Here is an 18,576-nt window from a genome sequence, read left to right on the forward strand (position 1 = left end):
AGACTCTCTCTTTCTCTCCACCTCTCCATCTCTCTCTGTCAACTCACTGTTCCAGGGTCTCTCTTTCTCTCCACCTCTCTCCCTTGGCGGAAACATTGGGCCAAGGCCCTTTAAGCACCACACCTCTGGCTGAGCCTGTGATTGGACTAAATGTGTAGAGACAGTCTCCCCAAACAGGTGCAGTGGCAAATTATTGACAACAATTATAGAAACCCCTCCCTCATTCTTACCTCGATTCCTAGCAAAGCAGAGACGCAGGCTTCAGAGGCATCGCAGATGGCAGTGAGGTCATGGCCCCCCTCCAGGGCCAGTACCAGGCGTCCCCCGGCCAGCCCCATCAGCTGCCTGGTCAGGTAGCCGAAACCTGGGGACAGGAAATGCCAGAGGTGGGGGTTAGAGTTAGTCTATGGCGACTCTGGCACTTGGACGCTGATCAAAACAAATGCAGACAGAGAGTAAGGGGAGGAGGGAGAAAAGGGTATTGCATCATATTTTCTCTTTTAGGTTTTAGAAGGAGAAGGTACCAGAGATTTACTGGGGGATAAATGCATAACACGAGACAGATTTAATCTTAATAAATGTGGCTTAGTGTTTTGGCTCGGGCCACCAATGTTTGATCTTCTGGGGGTGCATTCCGCCATAGCACCCTCAACCCCCCCTACCCCTCCTCAGACCCCCCCTCTCTGTAAGCCCCAGCTCTAGACTGAGATCTCAGAAATGGTTTTAGGGAAAGCGCTTTGCTGGCACGCTCACGGTGCTGCTCTACATGGGCCAAAGACAGACGCCTTCAAACAAACTTGATCCTGTAGCTTTGTGAACATGAGGTGGACGGTAAGAGGTTTCCTGCTCTGTGGCATGAACAGGGCATTACAGTTGGATCTGATCGTATGCGGGTGTGTGTGCTTGTGTGTCACCAAAGAGTGCCATGGTTATTAATGCTAGGAGATGTGAGGTAAAGTAGGACTGGTTGTGGTGTTACTGGCGGATTACCATCACAACAGTGTTGACAGGCAATGCTGATGTGTCCATCATGGCAAGGATATAACTAGTACATATTCGATAGATTCTGGGAGTGGCTCAGGTAAATGTTAATTTGGGATTAACGAACCTGAACAATGTGCGAGAATGAGGTCTTAAAATGAGGCAGGAAGTGCTTGTCATGTAATGTAATATAGATTTCCCATATGATCTGTAGGCCTACCTGATGTGTCTGATGTTGTTTCTCTCAACAATGATATACTTTACCACTCAACAGTTTGGACACATCTACTCATTCAAGGGTTTTACTTTATTTTGTAAAACTATTTTATACATTGTAGAATAATAGGGAAGAAACTATGAGAAACTATCAGAACTATGAAATGACACATATGGAATCATGTAGTAACCAAAAAAGTGTTAAACAAATCAAAATAATTTTTACATTTGAGATTCTTCAAAGTAGCCACCCTTTGCCTTGATGACAGCTTCGCACACTTTTGGCATTCTCTCAACCAGCTTCATGAGGCAGTCACCTGGAATGCATTTCAATTAACATGTGTGCCACATTTGTGGAAATTCTTTCATTCTTAATGCATTTGAGACAATCAGTTGTGTTGTGACAAGGTAGGGTTATACAGAAGATGGCCCTATTTGGTAAAAGACCAAGTCCATATTATGGCAAGAACAGCTCAAATAAGCAAAGAGAAACGACAGTCCATCATTACTTTAAGTCAATCTGGAAAATTTTAAGAACTTTGAAAGTTTCTTCAAGTGCAGTCGCAAAAACCATCAAGCGCTATGATGAAACTGGCTCTCATGAGCACCGCCACAGGAAAGGAAGACTCAGAGTTGCCTCTGCTGCAGAGGATGTTCATTAGAGTTATCAGCCTCAGAAATTACAGCCCAAATAAATGCTTCACAGAGTTCTAGTAACAGACACATCTCAACATAAACTGTTCAGGGGAGACTGTGTGAATCAGGCCTACGTGGTCGAATTGCTGCAAAGAAACCACAACTAAAGGACACCAATAAGAAGAAGAGACTTGCTTGGGCCAATAAACATGAGCAATGGACATTAGACTGGAGGAAAGTACAAATTTGAGATTTTTGGTTCCAAAGTGTCTTTGTGAGACACAGAGTATTTATTTAGAATTCAAGGGGCACACTTAAGCAGCATGGTTACCAGAGCATTCTGCAGCGATACCCAATCCCAACCTGATTGCGCTTAGTGGGGGACTATCATTTGTTTTTCAAAACTAGCCAAGGGTCAGTTTTTTTTTTCAAAAAACCTCCAGGCTGTGTAAGGGCCATTTGACCAAGAAGGAGAGCGATGGAGTGCTGCATCAGATGACCTTGCCTCAAACCAATTGACATGGTTTGGGATGAGTTGGACCGCAGAGTGAAGGAAAAGCATCCAACAAGTCCTCAGCATATGTGGGAACTCCTTCAAGACCGTTGTGAAAGCATTCCAGGTGAAGCTGGTTGAGAGAATGCAAAAGTGCGTGCAAAGCTGTCATCAGGGCAAAGGGTGGCTATCTAAAATCTAAAATATAAAAAAAAAACATTTGTTTAACACTTTTTTGGTTACTACATCATTCAATATGTGTTATTTCATAGTTTTGTTGTCTTCACTATTATTCTACAATGTAGAAAACAGTAAAAATAAAGAAAAACCCTTGAATGTGTAGGTGTGTCTAAACTTTTGACTGGTATTATACACCGGAACAGTTAGGCCTATATTGTGAAAAATATGGTTGGTCATAGTACCATAGAAATGAATGAGATTGCACAAAAGGTTCTCAGAGAGCGACAAAGCCAGATGTCACAGTGAGATGTGATGTTTAATGGGGTGATATTCTAGAAGGTGGTATTCTAACATAGGAGGCTGAAGTGGGCTAGGTAAAGGGGTTTAGCAGTTAGAGGTTAGGTGAATGATATCTAGGAGGCTGAAGTGGGCTAGGTAAAGGGGTTTAGCAGTTAGAGGTTAGGTGAATGATATCTTAGTTTTTTTCCGTGAATACATCTAGCTTAAAAACGATGTCAGTTTTCCTGTTCCTCTGTGCTCATTGAATGGGTCAGGATCAAATGTAAGTACTAGAATTTGGTGATTGGTCCGTTGTCTAATGTTGAGGCTTATGCTGTAGGCTACCGTGTGATTTATTTTTACCATGGTTATAGAATCCAATTTTCCATCCCTTTGGTAGTAACTAGCAACACACATCACACACAAATCACACACACATCACACACACAACCTCTCCCACATTTTTAGAGCATTTTTATTTGAAGCCAGTTTAGAAGAGATCTTTCGCCCAAACCACTTGTTTTGTCTAAAGAAACAAACCTGACTTCCAAATCAGATCTAGTGAACAGTCAGTAGAGAACATAAAGAAATAACATTCACTATGAACGAGTGGAGTAGCATCAGTCAGGACGACTGTTGTTTCAGTGAAAAGGTGGTCCTAGAGCAGCGGGAGAGAAGGTTCCAGAGAGTATGCAAGCTACTGGCGAGAGACGCCCCACTCAAACTCCAACTCTTGGTGAAAAGCAGGAGGACAGATGGAGAGCGAGGGAGAGACAAGCCGGAGAGGAGGAGGAAGACAGGAGAGAAGAGGATGGAGGTGGCAAGACTAAGAAAGAATCAGCAAAGGATGGAGGAGAGAAATTAAGAGTTATACCTTCAGTAGAATGAAAGACAGAGTGTGAAACAAGGGAATGGTAAAAGAGGAAGCTGCAGAAAAGAGAGCGAGAACAGACACAGAAAACGACTGAATTGGTGAGAAAGGTTGATGAAGAAGAGGAAGTGGATGGGTTGAGGAGGACGAGGACGAGGAGAACGGGGATGAAGAGGAGGGGGAGGAGGAGGAGGAAATACAAAGAGTGAAGAGGTAATGAAGGACATTGTGACAAAGGAGATAAAGGGTTAAATTGAACTAACAGAAAACCCGGAGAGGATTGGGAGACCAACGAGGGTGTTGAAGAATGGACAGATATTGATGGCAGTGAAAGTGTTGAAACAAATGAAGAGGAAAGAGAACGAGGTTGATGAAGAAAAGAAAATGGATCCCCAGAAAAATGCATGGATCATGGTGAAACTGAGGGAGAGAAAATAAATGGAATTTGAAATATAAGCCATTATGCAGATGGCAATGATCTGGATGGTGAGAGAAGTATCCACAAGTGGAACGGGAAAGAGGAAAAGAAAGAAGACCTCAAGAATTTTGGGGAAACTGAGAACGATAAAGAATCTACATACAGTGAGGATAGGGAGCGAGTTAAAAGGGGTAGTTCGCCCCATTTTCATACTTTAAAAATATTTGTCATACCATGGAAGTGATCTATGGGCCCGGAGTAAATGCAACCTACACTGAGTACATTGCAGCCACTCCTTGTCCAAACTACTTCTAAGAGAAGGATTTAAAGAGTCTGAAACTAGTGTAAAAACCCCCCAAAAGACAACAGAGAATGTGGGATGCAAAAGGTCTCCTAAACTATTCAAGATTGTACAGAAAGTGTCAATAAGGAGTATCGAAAAACCGACCGAGGGAAACAGAAAAAGGACAAGGAAACGACTGCCGTGAAGAAGAGAGAGATGAAAAGAGACAGTCGACAATAAAGTGGGGAGGTGTCGGGTAGGGCTGTTGTGGTTACCATATTACCGTCACACCGGCAGTCATGACCACAGTCAAATTCCACGTGACGGTAATCTCCTCCTATGACCCATTCTAAATCTAAACTAATTTCACATATTAGTAAAGACAATATTAAATTGAGAACAGTCCGATGGGTGAGAATTTTATATAACTAGATGAGAGAACAGTCTGTGCGGGCCTGAGGCAAGGAACAGAGCGCAAGTTTTGCTGTTGACTTTTTCAAAATCACCAACAGTTGCATCATGCAGCCCATGTATGTTTTGACTTCTAAGACATTCTAAGTCTTGTATCATTCACAACTAAAGTTGCCAAAAAACTCTATATCTAGTGGATAAGACCTGTTTCAAATGATCACTTTACACTCAGCATAGCCATTTCATTTGCGCACTCGCTCGGGAATGTCCTAAAAATATCCTTCATATTTTATTCAGCTAAGTTCAATTATATTCTTCATACTATAAAATCATACAATATAAAATAATGCACAGGATTTATAAGCATATATTGTCTGCTAAATGAACTAGATAATGGATTTATTGTGATGGTGTACACTGAGTGTACAAAACATTAGAAAGTCCTGCTATTTCCATGACAGACTGACCAGGTGAAATGTATGATCCCTTATTGATGTTGCCTGTTAAATCCAATTCAATCAGTGTAGATGAAGGGGAGGAGATAGGTTAAAGAAGGATTTTTAAGCCTTGAGACAATTGAGACATGGATTGTTTGTGTGCGCCATTCAGAGGGAGAATGGGCAAGACAAAGTATTTAAGTGCCTTTGAACGGGGTATGGTAGTAGGTGCCAGGCACACCGGTTTCTGTCAAGAACTGTAACGCTGCTGGGTTTTTCACGCTCAACAGTTTCCTGTGTGTATCAAGAATTGTACAACACCCAAAGGATATCCAGCCAACTTGACACAACTGTGGGAAGCATTGGAGTCAACATGGGCCAGCATCCCTGTGGAAAGCGTTCGACACCTTGTAGAGTCCATTCCCCGATTAATCGAGGCTGTTCTGAGGGCAAAAGGGAGTGAAACTCAATATTAGGTAGGTGTTCCTAACGTTTAGTACACCCAGTAAACTGATTTTTTATACTTTTTGAAATGTATATGTTTTCAAAGGGCGCACATCAGGCCTGAAGATACTAAACGTGTTTATGTTAATTAACAGTCAATTACCGTGAGACTGGCAGTCATTTGCATGACAGTGAGCAGATGACAAAAGGATGACAGCCACAGCCCTAGTGGCGAGTCAAAAAAATTGAAGGAACAAAAGCAACAGTCTAGCAGTGAGATGACCATAGGAGAAGAGAGGAAGGAGGGAGAGACCCACAGGATGACCAACCAGAAATGCTCATCACCTTCCCCTCCCTTGAATACATGTTTGGAGTGGTAGGACTGTAACAGTGTTATACTGTAGTAAGGACATAGGTGGCGTGTGAGTTTCAAGTTTGGGGATGCTTATAATTTATCCTACCATTTCTACTGATCTGTGCGCCAGTTATGATTTTTCAAATGTGTATTTTTGTGGAACAGTTTAATTTCAATAATCAAGTTTTTGTTTCTCAAAATCATTGTCACGTGGTCAATCATGCAAATCTGAATTAAAATGATAAAAATCAAAAAGATCAAATTCAACTAATGCAAGAGCAACACTCTCTACCATATGGACACATTGATACACCGTGATCCATTGGCGGCTAAAGAAATCAACGCATGGAACTCAAAGATAGCCTATAGGCAAAAATTCCATCGTCAACTAAGTAAAATACATAGGCCTAAAGCTGACAAATAAAATAGAAAATATCTTGATGAAAATGCAGGTTCTTTCAATCGTAATTCATCTCTCTACTCCGACTGTCTGCCTCCCTTTCTATCCGTGAGCTATTGCTGGTGATGTATCAAATCAATCAACTGGGTCCAGCCTAAAGCTGTCCTAGCGAACTTGCAAATTATATCAACCAGCCTATTCCGGGTTCTCAGAGATTCCTGTGCCAGTGAGCTCAGAACAGACAGCTGTTTTTGCAGGGAAAGGTGTTTTAGGTATTTTATGACGTTTCCACTTGATACAGTGGGACAAAAAAGTATTTAGTCAGCGACCAATTGTGCAAGTTATCCTACTTAAAAAGATGAGAGAGGCCTGTAATTTTCATCATAGGTACACTTCAACTATGACAAACAAAATGAGAAAAAAAATCCAGAAAATCACATTGTAGGATTTTTATGAATTTATTTGCAAATTATGGTGGAAAATAAGTATAAAGTTTATCTCAATACTTTGTTATATACCCTTTGTTGGCAATGACAGAGGTCAAATGTTTTCTGTAAGTCTTCACAAGGTTTTCACACACTTTTGCAGGTATTTTGGCCCATTCCTCCATGCAGATCTCCTCTAGAGCAGTGATGTTTTGGGGCTGTTGCTGGGCAACACGGACTTTCAACTCCCTCCAAAGATTTTCTATGGGATTGAGATCTGGAGACTGGCTAGGCCACTCCAGGACCTTGAAATGCTTCTTATGAAGCCACTCCTCCGTTGCCCGGGCGGTGTGTTTGGGATCATTGTCATGCTGAAAGACCCAGCCATGTTTCATTTTCAATGCTCTTGCTGATGGAAGGAGGTTTTCACTCAAAATCTCACGACACATGGCCCCTTTCATTCTTTCCTTTACACGGATCAGTCGTCCTGGTCCCTTTGCAGAAAAACAGCCCCAAAGCATGATGTTTCCACCCCCATGCTTCACAGTAGGTATGGTGTTCTTTGGATGCAACTCAGCATTCTTTGTCCTCCAAACACGACAAGTTGAGTTTTTACCAAAAAGTTATATTTTGGTTTCATCTGACCATATGACATTCTCCCAATCTTCTTCTGGATAATCCAAATGCTCTCTAGCAAACTTCAGATGGGCCTGGACATGTACTGGCTTAAGCAGGGGGACACGTCTGGCACTGCAGGATTTGAGTCTCTGGCGGCGTAGTGTGTCACTGATGGTAGGCTTTGTTAATTTGGTCCCAGCTCTCTGCAGGTCATTCACTAGGTCCTCCCGTGTGGTTCTGGTATTTTTGCTCACCGTTCTTGTGATCTTTTTGACCCCACGGGGTGAGATCTTGCGTGGAGCCCCAGATCGAGGGAGATTATCAGTGGTCTTGTATGTCTTCCATTTCCTAATAATTGCTCCCACAGTTGATTTATTCAAACCAAGCTGCTTACCTGTTGCAGATTCAGTCTTCCCAGCCTGGTGCAGGTCTACAATTTTGTTTCTGGTGTCCTTTGACAGCTCTTTGGTCTTGGCCATAGTGGAGTTTGGAGTGTGACTGTTTGAGGTTGTGGACAGGTGTCTTTTATACTGATAACAAGTTCAAACAGGTGCCATTAATACAGGTAACGAGTGGAGGAGAGAGGAGCCTCTAAAAGATGAAGTTACAGGTCTGTGAAAGCCAGAAATCTTGCTTGTTTTGTAGGTGACCAAATACTTATTTTCCACCATAATTTGCAAATAAATTCATAAAAAATACTACAATGTGATTTTCTGGATTTATTTTCTCATTTTGTCTGTCATAGTTGAAGTGTACCTATGATGAAAATTACAGGCCTCTCTCATCTTTTTAAGTGGGAGAACTTGCACAATTGGTGGCTGACTAAATACTTTTTTGCCCCACTGTATATGGGATCATCAGATCAGTATATTTTTCTCTTTCACACCGTGGCTTGGTGATTATCGAGGACCGGAGACGGTTGGAAAGATTTGCCAAATACTGTGAGGACCAATTATCATTCGCAATGGATGTTTAAAAAAAAACTGACTTTGTTGACTTACTGTGTAATGTGAAGAAAAAACAACTGAGGAGCTCAGCTCATTTAAAAAAATACATGTTTTTTTTAAAAATTACCTTTATTTAACTTGGCAAGTCAGTTAAGAACAAATTCTTATTTTCAATGACTGCCTAGGAACAGTGGGTTAACTGCCTTGTTCTGTGGCAGAACGACAGATTTTTACCGTGTCAGCTCAGGGGTTTGATCTGGTTACTAGTCCAACGCTCTAACCACTAGGCTACCTGCCGCTCCGGCAGTGGTGGACGTGGTAAGTTAAGACAATCAGAAATGAGACATTTGCAAGGAGCACGCCAGGTACGTCTGTGTGTGTTCAGTTGCGCGTACTCCCTCAACATTATCAGGACCCGAGAAACCTGACACATGTTCATTGATCACTAGACATCAGATTCGACCTGCTTGCTTACAGCTGCACTATGGTCGGACAGCATTCCTGTGTAGATTAAGACACCGCGGAGCCAGCGCATAATATGGCTCAGAAACGTACCTCAATCCAGGGATGAGAAATGCGTTGTACTCCGAATTGTCCCATTACCCCAACTGTTACACCGAGAAGATTGAACGACTATTCGTTTTTCTGGGAAACTGTTTCATCCTCATGCTAGCTAGCAGTAGCCACAGCAGCCATTATGGAATGGCAAGTCACGTTGAACAACAAAGAAGCTGATTGTCTGACATTCCAAAATGGCTGCGTTGGCTACTGCTAGCTAGCATGAAGACGAAAAGGGCAGTTTTCTGGGAAAACTAGCATTATTTCAAGTATCTTCTGACAAATTGCTCACATGGAGCACTACAAACAAAACACAATGAAACAAATGTACAAAACTCGTAAATTAGGGTTATGAAATAAACCCCAAATTGTTTCTCACAAGTGTCGCAAGTTGTGAATGCTACAAACAACGTTTCCATTCCGAGAAAGACAACGGGATATTTATGTAAATAATACATGCATTAACAGAAATGTATGTAACCAAATTACGGGAAATAATGGTACATTTATTACTGGTGATATATGTAATGGGGAATTGAGTCAAAATAAACAATTAAAGGGCAAACAATTCACACAATTAAACAGTGAATGCGCAATAATTGGTGGGACACAGCTGAGCGCATTCTGGAGAGAGAAGCACCATATCTTCTCCACATACCCCTCCCCTTCTTCTATCTATCTATTTCTCATCTCACCAGAGAAATCATCAGAGCGAGCAAAACAGCGCCCCTTTGTATGTAGCCAATGTATCTGATGCTGTCTAGCCAAAAAGAGTATGACATGCCATACCCATTTGTGACTTGTTTCAGGAAACCAGGGGTATGAGACATACCACTACTTCACAGGAGAGTCATTTGAACAAATGTCTTCTGGAAAATGTTTATTTTCATGTGCCTTAATAACAAACTTGTATGCCATCTGCAAATACAAATAAAATTGTTAAATTACGAGCCTAGTTGGTTTGGCCACAGAAAAAGTCAGCAACCTTCCCATTAACCATGATTAGCTGAAATAATGAGTGGACTGGATATGCCGAGAGATGAGTTCAGATTGGTCTGCCATATAGCACACCATATAGTATTTTTGAGCTGGTCAGTATGTGTAGGTAATCCTGTCTAAAACGTTTAAAAATATATATATTGTGTAGAAGAAATTCATAAGTGTTGCTCTCCAATTTCTGGAGGACTGAGTTTTGAAATCAGTGAAATTAGAGTATGATAGCTAAGGAGATGGAGAAAACACCTGTTTCCTGATTATATCTTCAAACTAAGGGCAACCATGGCATACGTGTCAGGGAGAAAAGTCCATCCATGATGTATATGCTGATCTAGGATCAGTTATGTAATTTACGGGAAAATATTATATTGACAGGGAGGACTTGAACCTAGATGAGCACTCCTACTCTGAGATGCTTTGTGAGTATAAGCCCTACTGGTGACCAGTGATGATCATTGCAATTATTTTCTTTCCTTTATTTGAATTTTTCCTTGTTTTTTCTATACTATTTATACATTTCTTTGGTCATTTTATAAATAAAATGCATTTCTTAAAATGAAAGGGTTGTGTGTGATTTGCTTTTGTGAGACAAAGACTAAGTGTGGTTGATGAAAATATAATACTAGTGCACACCGCAGAGTCGTCCATTGAACTCACTAGCATCAGCCACAGCAATGCTAATAGCTAGCCTAGAAGTAGCACACTGCTACACACCGCAGAAGTAGCAGGCCCTCTCAGATCAGCCCAGCAAGAGGAATCTGATTTAAACTGATTTAAACTGTCATCTGTCAGAACGGCACATACGCACGCTGGCCAGCCACAATGTTTTATAAGTCTGAGTTTTTTTAAAGTGTGGTTGCAAGACACTCCCTCCTCAATGCCAGAACTAGTGTTTCTGCTTAACTCTGTTTACCCTTTACCACTTAGCATGGGCTGAAACACCACATCAATGCAGCCTTTCTTTTAAGGGAGATATGATCTTTAGAACATATCTGAGTGCTGCCTTTCGACTGATAGGCAGAAGGAATGCTGGTTAGGAGTGGTAATTGGGCCAATACTAAAAAATACAGTCTCCTTGCTCACTGATCTGTAAGTGATTGTAAAAGTGAAGGTACGTTTCCACTGTATTGCTTTCAGTAATCCAACCTGGTCAGATCAGTAATTACCCCAAGGAAGGAAAAAAAGGATGTATTTTGAATGTTTTGAAAAAGGCCATTTGTTTATGGTAGGGCAGCATCATGGCTGGATACGTTTCATTCATAAGAGTTGGATTGGTGGAAAGAAAAAGAGGGGAAAGGAAGGAAGTCACTTACATTTGGCTGTTAGCTTGTACCCTCCCAGGGGTGATGCGTGGCCGTCCACAGCATCGAATCCTGAAGACACCAGAACCACGTCAGGAGAAAACTCATTGGCGATGGGCATCACCACCGTCCTGTGAAGGGAGAGAGAAAAAAAAGGGAATGGGAAAGAGAGCGAGAATGAGCCCGTTAATGCCACCATCCCCTGTAGTGACTCACCTAAACATACGTATTGAGAGACACCACCTAGAGCAAGGATCATCAACTAGATTCAGCCCCGGGCCAATTTTTTCTTGTGTGGATTGTCAGGAGGCCAGAACATAATTACAAGTCATTTCTAGACTGCAACAGACCGTTTCAAACCTTGCTTACATTTGTATACGATCACATACACTGAGTGTACAAAACATTAAGGACACCTGCTCTTTCCATAACATTGACTGACTCTGGTGAATCCAGAGCATTGGACAAGTAACTGAAAGCTTGCTGGTTCGAATCTTAGAGCCAACAAGGTGAAAAAAAGTCTGTTGATGTGCCCTCGAGCAAGGCACTAATTGTTCCTCTAAGTTGATTGGATAAGAGAGTCTGCTACATGACTTAAATATAGCCAATGAACCACTTACAGTGCAATGTACCTCATTTAGCAGCCACTTTCATCCAAACAGTCAGTGAACAACACATAACAGTACCTAACCTCCTATACAGGAATCAAAGCCACATATCTGGTTTTGAGAACCACAAGCTCCAAAAAACTGAGCCATAGAAACCCCCGAACGACACAGTGAGAGAAAGGAAGAACTCAGGTCACATGTCAGGGGAGCAGTACAAGTGAATGGGAGGAATTGAATACACAATAATACTGTAGTTCTGAGGGGACGATACGTCGTTGGTCTGTGTTGATGGCTCTGTGGGTGTGCGGAGTGAGACCTTAGAATCCACCCTCTCTCCCACAGCTGGTGGAAGGAAAATAGATAGATAGTGAATTCAGTGTTTTGGTCGTACTCGTCAAGCTTTTCACTGAACCACATACGTGCATTGTGCATGTAATTGCGCTCATAATGCGTTATACACGGGTGACGCATAGAAAGTGATCAATCCTTTCCTCCCTATCACGACTGTTGTTAAACATGCTCTTTCCATGTGTAGAAATACAATTTGGTTAAGTCAAATTTCTCTTTTGTGCTGTGGTTGTGCAGCTGCCACCGGGTTTATCTGGGATAGAAACAGCGTCGCATAGCAGTTCCTTTTACTGATAGGCTGTCAATATTGTGTAGGTGAAGTTGCAAAATGAATCTGCCTGTGATGTGTCAGTGTTGTGAAGTTGTCTGCGACAGTGACAGCATTGTGTAGACGTTTGTAATCATACTGTTTATTCGCTGTGGGACTTCTCTGATTGACAGCATGAATAGCTCTTCCAGTGTAGCTGTACACTGCCTGCTTTTTGGGGCCGGCAGTATTTGGGTAGGCAGGGTTTTGGTGCGACTGAGAGGTGGCTCAGGGCCGTGTTGTAGTAACCCTCTACTTTGCTGACCTCAAGAACATGGCGCTTGTCTCCTGGCTGCGGGCGTGGCGGGTGAGCGGGTAGCATGCCCAAAGCTCCTGAGCCCGCTTTCCTTCCATTCCGCTATCGCCGCCACAATTATAGGCCTCCACTGAGCAAACCACGCCCCCCCCCCCCCCCCCCTTCCACACACACACACACACACAGCTGTCTGCAGTGGCGGCCTTCCCCCAAGAGAGAGAGGAGGTATTTTTAGGAGGCTCGGTACCTCAGACAGCTGAGATACACAGAAGAGAGTGTGCGTCACTGACTGTGTCAGCATGCCTCTGGCACTTGGGTGAAGAGAATGAGTAAGAGCTCCCGAGTGGCGCAGTGGTCTAAGGCACTGCATCTCAGTGCTAGAAGCGTCACTACAGACCCTGGTTCGATTCCAGGCTGTATCACAAATAGCCGTGATTGGGAGTCCCATAGTGCAGAGCACAATTGGCCCAGCATCGTCTGGGTTAGGTTTTGGCCGGGGTAGGCCGTCATTGTAGATAAGAATTTGTTCTTAACTGACTTGCCTAGTTAAATAAAGGTAAAATAAATAAAAAGTGACAGAGTGAGGAGGTGAAGGACATAATGAATGAGAGGATGAGTAGAGAATGGAAGCATACCTTGGTGGTAGAAATACATCTAAAGAGATGCAACAAGAAAGCAGTACTGTTATGGAAGTATTTGTTCAGCTGCTTTGTAGCGCACACACACACATACACACACACACACACACACACACACGTCAAGCCTCAATCAAAAACTGCACGCATCATCAACCCCCCCCCCTCCCCACAACCCCTCTCTAAAACAGACGACAACCTTGGGAAAGCCACAGCGATCCATTAGAGAGCCAGTGTGAGTGGAAACAAGTTTTTTTTTTATAGGCCTGCTATGGAGTGAATCAGTGGATATCTATGTGGTAGATGAAAAAGGCTTGGTTAATAAGGCTAGCGGATAACGAGTTTTAACAAGATTTATGACGCCGTCTTAGCTACGGGACATCCTGGGTTTGTAGGGTGGGATCCAAAAACCTTCCTGCCTCCATCAGCTAGTTCCTGCCTGTAAAGTGTCGTCGCTGAGGTGTGCTTTCGATGTCGAGGGAAAATGTATACTGTTCTGCTCTGCCATGGCACGCAGTCGCACCGAATGTGTTTGTTCAGATTAAAGGCGCAATATGTAGCTTTGTGTGCCTTTTAACCAAATCTACATAAAAATGTGAGGTACTGTATACATCCGTCCTTCTCATTGAAAGTCAGATAAGCGGTAGATCCGTTCTGTGTGTACTATTTCTAAATTTTGTTTCTGCGTCTTTTTACCTTCGGTTTAGATGGTACAATGATTTTCTATACTTTCCATTGCTTGTTTTGTCGCAAACCGAAATTAGGGGAACATTTCAGAATTTTGGCAACTAGGTAATGCAGAGCGATTTCTACACATTGTGCCTTTAAATACAAATAAAGTTGAATAAAAAGTGCTTACAACATGTTTCTGTATTACCTGTTGCACATTTAGTTCCTCAATGCATGGACCTTGGTTGGATTGTGTGCATGTGTGTCTGTGTATTGCTGTGAGAGTGTGTGTGTGTGTGTGTGTGTGTCTGTGTGTATCCCGACACTGTGGGGGAGCATGCTTGGGAGGACCTGCTAAGCCTCAGGGTTGAACACCTCTTTCTCCTGAGACAGTCAGGCCTAACATAAATCCCCCTGACTCACTGTAATATCCTCATCACACGCCAACACACACTCAGACTCTCTCTCACACTAACACACGTATAGGTACCACGTAGACACACCCACCCGCGCATTGACTCGCTACCGGTACCCCCTGTATATAGCCTCGCTATTGTTATGTAAATTCATTGAGTTACTTTTTAATTTAATAGATTTTTTTTTATTACTTTAGTTTATTTAGTAAATATTTTATTAACTCCATTTCTTGAACTGCATGGTTGGTTAAGGGCTTGTAAGTAAGCCTTTCACGGTAAGGTCCTGTCGTATTCGCCACATGTGACAAATACAATTTGATTTAATTTGTAATTCATCCTCTCTAGCATTTCTGCGAAGATAACAACGCCACCTCTGTGACTACTCAATGCGCTCGACCTATAAAGCTCCCCGAACCCACCGAAACCCCGAAGATCAGTTCCGCAGGTGGTCGCCCAACACGTCAACTTTCCCATAGAGGTGGCTCTGGAGTCTGCTATTCCTTCTCCTCTGATCTTTACTGGGGCATTCCTGTAGCTATTGGATTTTTCACCGATATGAGAAGACGAGATGAGCCACGTCTCTCTCTCTTTCATCTGCACTGTTTTCTTTACCTTTTTCCCAGTGAGGTTGTGGGCTTAGAGTTTGGGAGAGAATAGACTAGACGGAGGTGGGAGAGTTGGTCAGAGTGCTGCTGTAGATGAACACTTTTTGGGTGATTGAGTCTTTGTGTAGGGGACTTTGTTCACAAATAGTTCACCCAAGTTCTCAAAATGGCATCCATTCTCTCATTGCGCTGAGTGATAAGGTATGCAGACGCACTAACACTCAAACACGAGCGCGTGCGCACACACCTCTTTCAGAATGGAGGCAGCTTTTCCCTCAGTGGCATTGACAAGAAACAGGGAAACGTCCCTCTCTAGGAACTCTCTCCATCTTCCACTCCTCCTTTTCATCCCTTGTGTGTGTGTGTGTGTGTGTGTTTTCATGTGGACTGCTAAACAGCAAATGAGGAGGAAGATGATATAGCTTGACTGGACACACATGACTTCAGTTTACAATCGCTAATTAGCAATAACTCATGTACAGATTCCCCCTGCGATGGACTGAGACCGATTGCGGGAGCTTAGAAGTAGAACCGTCGACTGCCAGGCACCCGAAAAGAGATCCATCCTCACCGTCCGGCCTAATCCACCCAGGAGGGGCACGCCAAGACCGGCTAGGGTAGTAAAATAGACGACCCCCCCGGATACAATACCTCCCAAACCTACTAACCAACAAAGGGTTAACACTAGCCATGCCTACATGTTAGGCTCAAAGGCTTTTCCGACCGTTCACAAAAAAGCATGGGAGAGCAGGCAAAGAGACAGGGTAGAAAACACATACACAGACAGACACACACACACACACACACACTTCAAAGCCTTGTCATCTGGCGTTGCGGAGAGCTGGTTTGAATTAAGCTCAATTCTCCTCTCTGTTTCCAAGTTCATGGTGAGAGAGGGAGCGAGAGGGAGAAAGAGACGGTGCTTCTGGTTTTCATTAGGGACCATTTTCTTATCTTTTTTTCTCTCTCTTTCTGGAGTCTGGCTTGATCCCCTGCAAATGCAACGTGGCACTGGCTGTGAAGAAATTAGAAGATGACGCCCGCGAGGCAGGCATCCTCTTACACAGAGAGAGAGAGAGAGAGAGAGAGAGAGAGAGAGAACAAGAAAGAAGAAGGGAGAGAATATGCTGCTTACAAAACAAGAGACAAAATAAGGAGTGAGATGGGGAGGATGTGTGTGTGTGTGTGTGTGTATGGTTTGTGTGTGTGTGTGCGTGTGTGTGTGTGAGAGAGAGTAAGTGTGTATGTGTCTGTATTTGACAGAGAGAGAGAAAGACATAGAAAGAGAGAGGGAGAGCGGATATATGGACTGTTGGGTTAGGCTGGCCTTATTCCTCTGGGTTCTGTTAATCAGAGAGGCCGAGGAGAGACTCTCACTTCCGCACTGTGGAATTGAAAAGCGCCAGGGGCCAGCTGAGTGACATAAGGGGAAGACCCACGTACGCCTTCTCTTAGTTCAATTCAAGAATATTTATTGACATGGAATGTGTAAGAATTGACATTGCCAAAGAAAACATATCAAATCAATTACCCAGACTCCCCATCTACTTGTGTAGATCTCATGGGTTTGGATAGGTGTAAGCAATATGGTGGAATTTCCACCTAGCCTATCAGAGGTTGAGGTGAAGCTAGGATGTCAAGTTAAGGTTGTATCAATAACTTACAGTATCTCATAAAGGTCATGAACTTTGCTCGCTGTCAGCCTGTCAGGTCATTGCTAGAGGACTATATAACCGAATCAACTTGTAGAATATCTGCCGTGGCTGAAAATCTACCTTTTCACATTACGTTTTCTGTTGTTGTGGGGAAGGGGAATTAACAAAGAGGCAACTCGAATTAACTCTAAAGGCTTTTATTAGACTACATTTACAAGCAGTGAGAGAAAAAATAATAATGCTGCGAGAGGTATCAGATCCTGACAAATAGGTTCCGGAATGAAACGGTCCAAAAACTGAGAGGTGCCGGATCCTGTTCCAGCAGGATCAAATTAAGCACTGGTTATACTGCTATAGAGAAAAACAGCCAATGGATGCCAAGATACATGAGGCATGACAACAACGTGAGGAGCGACAACATACGGTTTTCTGGCCTGAACTACTACAGTGTCAGAGTATCAACAAACAAGCTGTCTAACCCTTTCCAAACAGTTGGTCTTGCAGTTCTATCACTTGCAGCATCACCATAATGGGGCAGGATGGTTACTAACAATTCATTGTCAGAATCTTAAGAAGTTTCCAAATGTAGCTTCCAAAAGATCCACTTTACACTGAGCCAACACGGGTAGGACGGAAGACATTTTGGCACCAGTACGCTGTAGTTTCCCAATTCCTTTACCAGAAAGACTGGTGTTGGGTGACACTGACTTCTATAAATGTAAGGGGGAGCTACTCTTCTTGCTTGGTTGAGAAACAACAACAAAGGATAGATTTGAGCAACGCATAACATTTTGCCTTGCTTTAAATGGCTCTACAACAACAAAAGAGACACTACCTGAAGATGGGCTATAGGTGATGCAGATGGTAGGGACACAGCGCTTGAGGGTTTTTCACGTGATGCATATACTGTATGCCGTAGGTACATATGCACCCTAATATGTATCATGTTCCACATCTCAAATGCTGTGTAAATCCATATGGCATATATGATATTGTGGCTTGTACAGCACGTGCTCCATCTGCCTTGGATGTGAGAGGGCCAGTTTGGGGTTAGGTGAGGAGCAGGGTTATAGTTGAAGTCGGAAGTTTACGTACACTTAGGTCGGAGTCATTAAAACTCGTTTTTAAACCACTCCACAAATTTATTGTTAACAAACTATAGTTTTGGCAAGTTGGTTAGGATATCTACTTTGTGCATGACACAAGTAATTTTTCCTACAATTGTTTGCAGGCAGATTATTTCAGTTATAATTCACTGTTTCAGTCGGTCACAATTCCTGTGGGTCAGAAATTTACATACACTAAGTTGACTGTGCCTTTAAACAGCTTGGAAAATTCCAGAAAATGATGTCATGGCTTTAGAATCTTCTGATAGGCTAATTGACATCATTTGTCATTTGAGTTTCAGTGTACCTGTGGATGTATTTCAAGGTCTACCTTCAAACTCAGTGCCTCTTTGCTTGACATCATGGGAAAATCAAAAAAAATCAGCTAAGACCTCAGAAAAACATTTGTAGACCTCCACAAGTCTGGTTCATCCTTGGGAGCAATTTCCAAATGCCTGAAGGTACCACGTTCATCTGTACAAACAATAGTACGCAAGTATAAACACCATGGGACCACGTAGTCGTCATACCGCTCAGGAAGGAGACGTGTTCTGTCTCCTAGAGATGAACGTACTTTGGTGCGAAAAGTGCAATTCAATCCCAGAACAACAGCAAAGGACCTTGTGAAGATGCTGGAGGAAACAGGTACAAAAGTATCTATATCCACAGTAAAACGAGTCCTATATCGACATAACCTATAAGGCCACTCAGCAAGGAAGAAG

At 42.8% G+C, this 18,576-nt stretch overlaps 1 protein-coding gene across 11 annotated transcripts in view; it reads right to left on the bottom strand.

Moving 5' to 3' along the window:
* The window catches only part of hdac4 (histone deacetylase 4), a 259,159-nt gene that overhangs the window by 17,583 nt on the left and 223,000 nt on the right, over window positions 1-18,576 (bottom strand). For all 11 annotated transcript variants that reach the window (XM_090215730.1, XM_036958951.2, XM_036958952.2 and 8 more), the window contains 2 exons: window positions 11,262-11,380; window positions 231-364 (listed from right to left, as the gene is read on the bottom strand). In XM_090215730.1, coding sequence (XP_090071856.1) covers window positions 231-364; window positions 11,262-11,380 — 253 coding nt within the window. The remainder of the gene's footprint in view (window positions 1-230; window positions 365-11,261; window positions 11,381-18,576) is intronic.

Source organism: Oncorhynchus mykiss, chromosome 22 (genome assembly GCF_057628025.1).
Source record: "Oncorhynchus mykiss isolate SJ-2025 chromosome 22, ASM5762802v1, whole genome shotgun sequence".
Lineage (NCBI taxonomy): Eukaryota > Metazoa > Chordata > Actinopteri > Salmoniformes > Salmonidae > Oncorhynchus > Oncorhynchus mykiss.